Source organism: Rhinatrema bivittatum, chromosome 4, assembly GCF_901001135.1.
Source record: "Rhinatrema bivittatum chromosome 4, aRhiBiv1.1, whole genome shotgun sequence".
Classification (NCBI taxonomy): Eukaryota; Metazoa; Chordata; class Amphibia; order Gymnophiona; family Rhinatrematidae; genus Rhinatrema; species Rhinatrema bivittatum.
In genome coordinates, this window is record NC_042618.1 from 470,680,515 (window position 1) to 470,692,676 (window position 12,162).

At 47.3% G+C, this 12,162-nt stretch overlaps 1 protein-coding gene across 2 annotated transcripts in view; it reads left to right on the plus strand.

Moving 5' to 3' along the window:
- Nucleotides 1–3,330: 3,330 nt before the first annotated feature.
- Nucleotides 3,331–12,162, plus strand: part of LOC115089190 (solute carrier family 23 member 1-like) — a 97,066-nt gene continuing 88,234 nt past the window's right edge. The window contains exon 1 of one of the 2 annotated variants that reach the window (XM_029597234.1): nt 3,331–4,085. In XM_029597234.1, the coding sequence (XP_029453094.1) occupies nt 4,035–4,085 (51 nt within the window). In that variant the 5' untranslated portion in view covers nt 3,331–4,034. The remainder of the gene's footprint in view (nt 4,086–12,162) is intronic. The other variant, XM_029597236.1, reaches the window with a different exon arrangement.

The following is a 12,162-nucleotide window of genomic DNA, read 5'->3' on the forward strand; positions in this document are numbered from 1 at the left end:
GAAATGAAAAACTCTCGGCCATCTGCATAGATGTAATATTGTCAGGGTGGGATTTAGGATTTTTTTTGCTGCTCCCAGGCACTTTTGGTGCTTTTGCCCTCCTACCTCCTGTAAGGGGTTGTTACAGGATAGAGAGGGCTGTGGTCTGCTGAATGTGAATCACCAGAGCTGGAAGGTGGCAAATCTTAGCCAGCCCTGCTGCTCCTAAATGTTTGCCACTCTAGGCACAAACATAATGGGTGCCCATTGAAAAATCCAGGCCTGAAAACTGTAACTCAAGATTGTTGAAAATTCTTCCCAGAGGGTAGAGATAAATATTACATAAAATGCAGATAGTGCTGATTCTTGCCGATGTGCCATGAACCCAGGCAGTGCATTCTAGTGCTCCAGAGCTGCACTGCATGCAGAATCTGCCTTCTTAGGGTAACTATTTTAGATTTAATCTGCATATTCCTGTTTCTAATTTGTATTTGACAAAGGGCGAGATATTCTGCTAGTTTCTGTGTAGTGATCTATAGCAGTCCAGCTTGCTCTCTTTTCCAATCTTTTCCAATAGTTGCGATGGAGAAAGTATAGAGAAGGGCGACGAAAATGATAAGGGGATGGAACAGCTCCTCTATGAGGAAAGACTAAAGAGGTTAGGACTTTTCAGCTTGGAGAAGAGACGGCTGAGGGGGAATATGATAGAGATGTTTAAAATCATGAGAGGTCTAGAACGGGTAGATGTGAATCGGTTATTTACTCTTTCGGATAATAGAAGGATTCGGGGGCACTCCATGAAGTTAGCAGATAGCACATTTAAAACTAATAGGAGACAATTATTTTTCACTCAACACACAATTAAACTCTGGAATTTGTTGCCAGGGTATGTGGTTAGTGCAGTTAGTATAGCTGGGTTTAAAAAAGGATTGGATAAGTTCTTGGAGGAGAAGTCCATTACCTGCTATTAAGTTCACTTAGAGAATAGCCACTGCCATTAGCAATGGTAACATGGAATAGACTTAGTTTTTGGGTACTTGCCAGGTTCTTATGGCCTAGATTGGCCACTGTTGGAAACAGGATGCTGGGCTTGATGGACCCTTGGTCTGACCCAGTATGGCATTTTCTTATGCTCTTACCTCCCAATGGGACCGATGCAATACCGTGCGCTAGCCGCTGAGTGTGGCTAGACACACGATTGGATGCGCGTTTTGGACGTGCATACATAATCATGATTCAATACGGGGATTAGCGCACCCAAAAGGCATGTCCAAATCACTGCATAGCTAATAGCGCTCATCACATGTAAAATCCATGTAGACAAGGTTATTAACTAATCCCCGCAATCCAAAAAATTTCCCACATGTCCAATGTCCTCATTGCAATGCGGCACATTTTATACCAGCCCAGGACTCAACGCTGAGTGCCCGCTTTCTGTGCACAAAGATTGCAACAGCCCCAATGTTTGCAAGGCTGTTCCACTTAATGGCTCTCACTGCAGGTTGGTGAATTTCTTTTCAAGGTGCTGGTAAGGATGTCAGTCTTCAGTGGAAGGATCCCGGCGACGGGTTTTGGTATGGTGAGTTGTAGGGAGAAATGCTGTGCACCCATTGTTGGAGAGTGGGATGGGCTCTGTGGATACAGGGAAATTACTGAACTGGAGGAGTTTTGTTTGTATTGTTTGTCTTGGCACACTATGACAAAAATGAATCTTGCTCACAAGCTAGGGCATGTTGGGAATGACTTCAATGTCGTAATTACTGCCAGTGCTCTCAATGCTTGCGGCGTGCCATACAGCTTCTTTCTGACTCATTTGTTACGCCCATCGGTTGCCTCATGCCCGACTGCACTGACTCCTTTGGGTCGACTCATGGCCTCCGCCAGCTATCGCCAGCCTGCATGCCCTGGTTCCCGGGCCTCCCTGGACGGCGTGGACGCTGCTGACCACCATCTTGCCCTTGGAGTTCCTTAGGCACACACGCGCACTTCCGGGCCAGTCTTAAGCACGTCATGGAGGGACCTCGGGGGCGGCCCCCCCCTGGATGACGTCATTCTTCAAGGACTCTTAAGCCAGCTGGCCCTGCCTGCCTATGACTTGGCAACGAGTTCCCTCATTGCTGAATCCGCTTCACTCTCTACGGACTCCTTGTTCCAGCTCCTGCTTCCTTGGCGTGAGATGTCCCGGGTACCCGCTCCTCGGAGGCCCTTCCTGTCTCTGGCTATCCGCTCCCTGGAGGACCCTGCGCCTAGGACCGCTGCCTGCCTCGTTTCCCGGAGCTTCCTCTGGAACCATCGCTCTGCTACAGTGAGTACTCCGCTTGCGGACCATTGCCGTACCATCGCTACAGAGGAACCCTCACCGGTGTACCTCGCTCTGCGGACCATTGCTGGATCATCTCTACTGAGGGACCCTCATTGGTGTACCCCGCTCTGCGGACCATTGCTGGATCATCTCTACTGAGGGACCCTCATCGGTGTACCTTGCTCTGCGGACCATTACTGGATTATCTCTACTGAGGGACCCTCATCGGTGTACCCCGCTCTGCAGACCATTGCCGTACCATCGCTACAGAGGAACCCTCACCGGTGTACCTCGCTCTGCGGACCATTGCTGGATCATCTCTACTGAGGGACCCTCATCAGTGTACCCCGCTATGTGGACCATTGCTGGATCATCTCTACTGAGGGACCCTCATCAGTGTACCCCGCTCTGCGGACCATTGCTGGATCATCTCTACTGAGGGACCCTCATCGGTGTACCCCGCTCTGCGGACCATTGCTGAATCATCTCTACTGAGGGACCCTCATCGGTGTACCTCGCTCTGCGGACCATTGCTGGATCATCTCTACTGAGGGACCCTCATCGGTGTACCCCGCTCTGCGGATCTTGCCGTACCATCGCTACTGAGGAATCCTCACCGGTGTACCCCGCTCTGTGGACCATTGCTGGATCACCTCTACTGAGGACCCTCACCGGTGAACCCCGCTCTGCAGACCATGGCCATATCATCACTACAGAGGACTCCTCCGTGGGTGTACCCCACTTAACAGACCTTGCGGCACCTCTGCGTCTGTGTGTCTCTCTGCCACACTCCCCACTGCACGGGAAGTGTCACTCTACTTCTCCAATAAAGATTCAAGGACTCTCAAGCTAGAACTAATGTCAGCTCCCTGCGCTGATGTTCCATGGCTCCACCACCTGGGGTCGCCTTCTCTAGCTTCCTCTACCCTTTCATCTCTACTCTCTCTCTCTCCAGCACTGTTGTTCTACGCACCCCACTGCTGAGACCTTGCCTCAGGGGGCTCCTCCTCGTGGGCGGTGCCATCTCTCACCTCGGCCCAGGACCCACATACCCACAAATCCTAACACTCATGGTTATGATAATGATCAATTATACTTTATATGGTTTATGCGAAGAATGCATGTGAGGAAAAATGACAATAACTGTGAATGCTGGGGGCAAGGTTGCATGGATCCACTATCTCTGACTGTTCAGGCTAACGGAAGGTGGGCCAGCTCTTTATTCTGTCAACCAGCGGTGACATCATTGGCAGGCAGGGGCAGCAGTGGTCTGGGTCCTCGTGTGCCATGCTGTTACTATTTTACATGCATGATTTAAAATGGATTATTTAAAACCTGACACTCCCCCAGCTAGGCTCAACCCTGTAATTGCAGGTAAAGCTTTCTTCCTTGTAAGATGCTGACAGTTCCTTGTCCCTTGTAGTCCAAAGGGAGGACTTCTCTCTTATCTGCTTCAAACTCTCTCTCTCTCTTGCTCTCTCACTGTCTGATTTATTTAATTTCAGTTCCTGCTTTAAAAGACATTTAAAGGCTGTCTGTACCCTGGGGCTGAGTAAGCCCGAGCTGGAACCCCAAAGCATTCCTAAACAGCTGGAAATAGAGAGGGGAAAAAAACACGGGAGATCCTGTAAGCGAGCTCAGGTGGAGCCTTTCAGAGCTGCAGGTAACCCTTCGCTCACATCCCGCCTGCTGCTCTCCTGTCTGCTGCATTGCTCAGATTTTATTTATTATTATTTTTATTTGATTCTCAACAATGCCTTTATCAGAAGAACGATGTAATGGATTGGACAACCCCAGTTTTATGGTGAGTTGAAAGTTTTTTTTTTCTTCTTTGAAAAACACTAATAAAATCTGTATTGATATAATACATAGATTGATTGCTGAGCTGTTTTCCGCAGAACTTTATTTTCTGGAGAGGGGCTGTTTACTGCAGGTGGTTGGAGCCACGTTACAGCATTGTGAAACTCACTGAGGCCAAGCCTGTAGCTCGTGCCCTGTTTATGCTCCCCTATCTCTGTGTTTCTTCCCTCTGTCTTAAAGCTGTGCTTCTAGGACATCCACCCCAGAAGTGGCTGCAGAGATGCCTATGAAGCACACCGGGATCTCATTTAGGCAAAAGGCATCAAAAAAGCTCCATGCACAGACAAAGACTACAGTAACTTATTAATATGACAAAAGAGAAGGAAGAACTCTAGCAAATACCATTAAGTGGTACATTATGCCACTTATATGAAATAATTTTCATCAGGAAATCTAATTTAATATTAAGGTAAACACCCTTAAACTCAGTTTCAAACTACTAGTAAAATATCTCAGATCTTGTCAAGTTATTCTGTTTCATTTGTCTGCTTAAATACTGTGCCTTGTTACTAAAGTCTGTTTTGATCTGTTTTTACTGCCTCCTGGAGGCAATATTTCAAAGATCCCCATTGAGCAGACTCCTGGTTAGGGCCATGTGCTCTGCGGGAGGCTGGGGAATCAGGAGTAAGGGCAGCACATTCCAGACGACACAATCCTTCCAAAGAGTGCATTCCCTCCCCCACCCCGAGTCCAAGCTGGGAACTCAAGCCCTGATCCCAGCTGTGTCGGTCACTAGGGTTCGTTCCTCCTTACCTAGGTAAGCCACATGAGCAAAAGAGAGAGGTCAGATCGTTGAGGGATGGAGGATGCCATTAATCAGATCCTTCTGCCAAAGAAATTGTATCCACTCTATTTCAGAAATGCATTTGACCAGCAATAAATAGTTTCGTTTTAAAATACTAATTTGAAATGTTTTGTTCATTTCTATATCTTCTGAATACTTGGGAACGATTTGGCGCAACGCACACACATTTGATTTGTCTGAACTGAATACGATGTCACAAAATACATCGTACGTGACTTGAATGGCAGATAATACCGTATGAGCCTTGCTTGATAAAGAATGTTTTTCCATGGACACAGAATCAGAAAATATCCTTTTGAGGTGATCAAATTTGCCAATGACACAAAATTATTCAAAGTTGTTAAATCACAAGAGGATTGTGAGAATTGCGAGAGGACACTGCAAAACTGAGAGCCTGGGAATGCAAATGGCAAATAAAAATGACAAATGATATTTAATGAGGACAAGTTCAAACTGATGCACTTAGGGAACAATAACCCAAATTATGGCTACACAATGCAAGGTTCCACATTAGGAGTCACCATTCAGGAAAAGAATCTGTGAGTCATCGTTGATAATACTTTGAAATCGTCTGCTCAGTGTGCAGCAGCAGCCAAGAAAGCAAACAGAATGTTAGGAATTGTTAGGAAGGGAATGGAGAATAAAACAGAGAATATCATAATGCCTCTGTATCGCGCCATGGTGTGACCTCATCTTGAGTACTGTGTGCAGTTCTGGTCACCACATCTCAAGAAAATATATAGCAGAATTAGAAAACATACAGAGAAGGACAACCAAGATGATTTATTTATTTATTTATTAAGGGTTTTTTATATACCGGGGCACGTTAAAAACATCAACTCGGTTCACAATGTAACATAACATAGCAACAGGCTTTACAATAATTTATAGTAGGAGGAAACATTGAGGCAACTAATTCAACTTGAAAGGTGGTTACATGTTCACATATTTTAAGTATATTCACATTAACTGTATTCACAATAACTATATTTACATTTTAATTATTCACATGGTGCCAGGGAATATATGCGGTTAGATCAGGTGGTAGGATGGTGGGGAGGGTGAGGGTGGAGGGTTGGAGGGTGAGAGGGGAGGAGGATGAGGGAGGGTTGGAGGAATGGGAATGGGGGTTGGAGGAATGGGAATGGGAATGGATGAGGATCATGGTTGTTGAGTTCAATAGGGCGTGTCAGTCAGGGGGGGGCGTGAGGGTAGGGTGTGTATCTATGGGAGATGTATCTAAGGGGATGGAACAATTCCCCTATGAAGAAAGGCTAAAGAGGTTAGGACGCTTCAGTTTGGAGAAGAGACAGCTGAGGGAGATATCATAGAGGTCTATAAAATGAGTTGGGTTGAACAAGTAAACATTAATTGGTTGTTTACTCTTTCGAAAAGTACAAAGACCAGGGGACACCCAACGAAGTTACTGGGTGATACATTTAAAACTAATAAGAGAAAATATTTTTTTACTCAACACATAATTAAGTTCTGGAATTTGTTGCCAGAGGATGTGGTGAAATTGTTAGTGTAGCTGCATTTAAAAAAGGTTTGGGCAGGTTCCTGGAGGAAAAGTCAATTAATCTTTATTAAGGAAGAGTTGCAGAAATCCACTGCTTATCTCTGAGATAAGCAGCTTGGAATCTATCTACTCCTTGGGATCCTGCCAGGTACTTGTGACCTGGATTGGCCACTGTTGGAAACAGGATGCTGGGCTTGATGGACTTTTGGTCTGACCCAGTATGGCAAGCCTCATGCTCTTATGGTATAAAGTCCAGGGTGCCGTTCCACCTGACACTGCGCAGAATGTAGTTGCAGCCAGGGCTCCAGGGGAAGCTCTTGAAGAATTTCAGTTATCAGAATAGAAGAATGCTAGACACTTCAAAATATCAGCCTCTCGATTTCTTAGCTGAAGTCATTGGTCTTATTGATAGGTTTACTTGTTTGTCAGTTAGTGTTATTACTTTTCCCTATGCTAGCCTGCTCCACCTGCTAGGTTATGAATGAAGGGGGGATTGTTTGGCTAGTGGTTATATGATCCTGAACCATAAGCAGGCAATGCCAGTAAGGTGGTGATGAAGTACATCACCGGGGCTCGGCGTCCTCCTCGGCGTTGGCCCCGCCCCCTAGCGTGCGCACGCGGAGCTCTCTTGACTTTAAAGGGCCAAGCGTGGGAAACTCACAGGCAACGCCCGATTCTGACGTCACCTGAGCCCTGTATATATAGCAGGACTCAGCCACTAGCTCATTGCCTTGGCAATCGGGTCATACACACCGGTGTCTCTAGTTTGCCTGTTCCAGTGTCTCCTGTTCCAGCGTCTCTCCAATCCTGGTAGTACCCTTCGGATTGATCTCACGGTACTGACCTTTGCTTGCTCCTGACCTCGTCTGACTGCTGCCTGGATCCGACCTCTGCCTGTTCACCGACCATGTCTGACCGCTGCCTGGAACCGACCTCTGCCTGTCCACTGACCATGCCTGACCGCTGCCTGGAACTTGACCTTTGCCTGACCTGACTACTCCCGGACTGACTACAGGTACTGACCCCTGCTTCGGCTGACCATTCTGGATTGATACTCTGGCCTTGATCCTCGCTATCCACTCGAACACTCTATTCTGGCCTCCTACGACCTTTGGACATCCTTGCTTGGACAGTGACCGCACACCCTTGTTCGTTGGTGGGCACTCCCCTGCGCTTCCTCTCTCAGAGACCCTGCGAGGCCCACCTAAGACCAGGTACGCAAGGGCTCAACCTGCGGAAACCCCGGCGAAGCTCCAGCCAGCCTCTGTCTCCTCCTGCGCTCCGTCTCCTGCTGGCAGGCGCTCTCTGGGTCCGACCAGAGGGCCGTACCAATCCTGCACCAGGCCAAGGGTCCACCTCCAGTGCAACAAGAACACCATTAGCCTAGAGAAGTGGCCCCCCAGGCCCACGCTGTACTTTTCACAAAGTGTGATTGTTTAAGACCAGGCAGCAGATCTGACAAAAAAAAACAACCCCAAAACATTTTTTGTACATATCTGTATCTTAAAAAGGTTTTCATTTTTATTCTATTCCAGGAGAACTGTTTTTGAATGCTTCTCCTACCTAGTCCCTTGCCAGCTCCATGAATCTAAGTAAATCCTGGTGCTTGCAGTGCTGATCCATATCACATCTCCATGCAGAAAGGGCATTGCCACTCATGAATATGCTACAAATAGCTGAAGAATGGACTTGGGTAAGATTTTTAAAGACAGGGTATACAGGAGGAGTGGACAACTCTTGTCCTCGATGGCTGCAAACATTTTAGTTTTCTTCCGGTAACCATAGAGTGCAAATATACTTTGTGAGCATGCATTGCGGAGATCCTGAAAACTAGGCCTTTGGGACCAGGGAGGATAGAGCATCAGAACCTAAGAAGATAAGATGTGCCAGGCTGGGTCAGGCCAAAGGTCCATCGAGCCCAGCATCCTGTCTCCGACAGTGGCCAATCCAGGTCATTAGGAAGCACCCAGCGGATTTCAAAATTCCTTTGTTGCTCAATTGCAAGGATAAGAGGTGGCAGAAAAAAGACCAATTGCCCCATGTAGTCTGCCCATCCACCCAATTTCTCTAGCCCTACAATTCCTGCCACGCCTTCAGAGATCCCCTGTGTTGACCCCATGCTTACTTCAGACAGAATGTTTGCCTCCACCACCTCTACTGGGAGGTCATTCCAGGCATCCAGGACCCTCTCCGTAAAGAAATATTTCCTAAGAATACACCCTGAGTCTACCCCCTTTTCACCTTCATCCCACGGCCCCCTCGTTCTAGAGCCTCCTTTCCAGCTCCTGTGCATGGAAACCTTTTCTAGTTTTGCTATATGTGTCTACAGATGGGGGGCAACCAGAACTGTGCACAATAGTCAAGGTGCGGTCGCACTAGAAATCTGTGCAGAGGCATTGTGAGATTCACAATGTCATTCTCCCGTCTTACCTGAACTATTCCTAACGTTCTACTGGCCTTTTTGACCCCCCAGTGCACACTGAGCTGAGGATGTCAATGGATTGTCCACAAGGACTCCGTGGTCCTTTTCCTGGGTGATTATTCCTAAGACAGAACCCAGCCTTGTGCGCCTATAGTTAGGGTTACTTCCCTCCTGTGTATTACTTTGCACTTGTCCACATTATAGCTCATCTGCCATTTGGATGCAAGGTTCTTCTGCAGCTCCTCCCAATCTGCTTGTGTTTTGATTACCTTGAACATTTTTGTGCCATCTGCAGATCTGATCGCTTCAATCCTTGTTCCCCTTTTCCAGATCATCAGTAAAAGAAATTCAACAGAACCCTGTGGCATTCCACCGTTTACCTTTCTGGACTGGAGAAATCAGTTCCTGTTTCCTGTCTCTTAACCAGTTGCATGCCTGGTGCTGCATGGGCATTGATACAAGGATGGCAAGGACAAGATGTACATTTAAATATTGCCTTTCAGCTATGGATTGCTTCCATCCTCATTGCTTTAAATAAACAGAGAAGTCAGCAACAAAACGGAACAGTCTAGGCCTTGCCACACATTTATCCTTACCATTTTATATTTACATGGATGTGCTCTTTACTCCACGATTTCTTCTGTGCATGAAACAAGGATTACATATTTTATTCTAAAAAAAAAAAGTATAAATAATCAAGAAACTAAATATCTAGGGCCAAAAAATAAAGGAGGCGAAAGAAGAAGTGGAAGACGGGCAGATTGAGATTCAGAATTTCTCCGGGCACCGGGGAAGTGCACAGAAAAGCAGTAAAAACTGCTTTTCTGTGCACCCTCCGACTTAATATCATGGCGATATTAAGTCGGAGGTGCTGAAAGTTAAAAAAAGTAAAAAAAATAGAAAAAAAAATTGAAATAGGCCCGTGGCTCACGGGTCGAAAACCGGACGCTCAATTTTGCCGGCGTCTGGTTTCCGAGCCCTTGCCTGTCAGTGGCCTCGAGAACCGATGCCGGCAAAATTGAGCGTCGGCTGTCAAACCCGCTGACAGCCGCCGCTCCTGTCAAAAAAGAGGCGCTAGGGACGCACTAGTGTCCCTAGTGTCTCTTTTTACCACCAGCCCTAACTAAAATTAATTAAAATACTGTATCACGCGCACAGGAGAGTGCCCTGTGCGCGCGCTGGGAGAGCGGGCGCTCACCCGCCCTCCCGCGTTTTTACTGTATCGGCCCAAATGTAAGGAAGAAAATAAGAAAGGCACCGGCCTGGTCCTGCCAGCGACATTGGTAAGAGTACATCCAGCAGGGTGGGAGAGACGGGGGGGCAAATGGTAAGAGGGCTGGGGGAGGGGAGCGCACTGGGACCAGAGGGGAAGGCATAGGGGAGATTGGGTTTCTCCGAGGGAGCCCAACAGTTGTTTTTCTTTTTTTTTTTTTTTTTTTAATAATTTTGGTTGTTTGTTTCATTTATATTTTTGTTTTAAAGATATGAAACAAACTAAGCCAAAAAAAAAAAAAAAAAGAAACGAAATGTCTAAAACACGACAGAAACGAAATGTCTGTGCACGGTCTAGAACGTAGTGATCCGAAGACTGAGCCGGCGAAGGGGAGAGCGTGGGGTGGAAGTCAGGGCGTCTCTTGTGCAACTCCAGTCCAGTTTAGCAGGTGAAGCAAGGCGAGGCTTGTCTTATCAAAAGGGCATCTCCTGTGCCTCTCGATTGCTTAACCGGCTCGGAAGACCTGATGTACCTTCCTGCATGACTCGGGATCTTCCGTTTCAGTGTTCATTGTATTGTTTCCCATGGCATTTCTCAGGGTTTATTATAATAAACAACAGGAGAAGATCAGTGGGGAAAAAGAGGGATCCATTTCGTTCCACTGATTTTCTCCCACTTTTGTTTCTTAACACTGAGATATATTTTTCCCCTGGAAAAAAGTAAAATAAAAATTGAAAACGAAGGACTCCCTACGCAGACCATCACTGGCATTCATTCCTCTGAGTGGGGCAACTCCCCAGACTCCCCTTCCCACTCATTCCTCACCTCCACTCGAAACAGCTCCTATAAATGCAGCCTCAAGAATTGGAAAAGCAATGATTTGACAGGAGATGGGCAAATAGAGGTGAGAGGTGACCCCCTCATCCCAATCCTGAATCTCAGCTCCAATACAGGTTAACAAAGGACCCCCCCTCCCCCAGACATATATAAGGTGCCACCTTCCTGATAGACCAGTCTAATATATTTCTTAACCACATTTTAAGAGCTAATACAATCTTCATGTGAACTAAAATAGCAGCCACACTACTTTCTCTCTAACACAAGTGGGCTGGGTTTATTGGATCAGGTTTGTGATCAGATGCATCAGGAGCACATTATTCAGCCTCCAACCCATCCCCTTTGGTTTCATATAGAAACCATTAAATGGGCTCCTGTCTCTGCCCCCCTCTTGGGGGCCCAATGCAATAAGATGTGCATTGAAAATGGGCGCTTTTATTGAGCACCCGTTTTCTTAATGCGCACCTGATGCAGTATTTAAATAAGGGGCTGCATAAAAAAGGATGCGCTGGGGAGAATTGTGCGTCCCTAGCGCGCATTGGGTATGCACGATTGCAATGGGCGCTCAGTACGAGCATCTGTTTTTATCCTGCTTCTTCTGTCAAATTTTGCTGAAGACACCAATAGCAAAGTGCTTGCTATGGGCATCTAAATTGTGCGTCCAGAAGAATTTCTTATTTTAAAAACAGGCCAATGTACATTTATTTTTCTTGCATCCAGCGGTCCACAGGATAACCCCATGAAGTGCTGCCCTAATCTCTTAATCTGGACCCCCAGGCAGGGTAAGATGCACTCACGGCAAAGCCACCACTCTCTGCTGCTTCTTTTCGTGGCAAGAGGCCACCGGCATTCCTCATGGCTAGACACCACCATCTGCCTGCCAGCATGTCCCCCCTAGGGGAATGCCAACAGATTTAAAGGGTTTGCAGTGGTAAAAGCCCCATGGTGCAGATTGATGACGTCATATAGCTAAGCCTGTAAAAGGTCTCCAGACTTTGACTTCTTTGCCTTGGCAACAGGTCTCCTTATATTCCTATAGTGTTGCGGTCTCGGTCGCCACGGTGGCGCCCGAGCCCTTACCTCCTCTCCGGGTCCCGGGGCCTTGCCGCGATCCGCGGACTCGGGACCCCGGGCGCAGCTCCCTCCTTGTGCTCCGACCCCGCGCGGGCCTGCAGGGCCTTCAGGCGCCATGCGCCGGCTCTCTCTTCGCCGCCGTTGTCCTCCC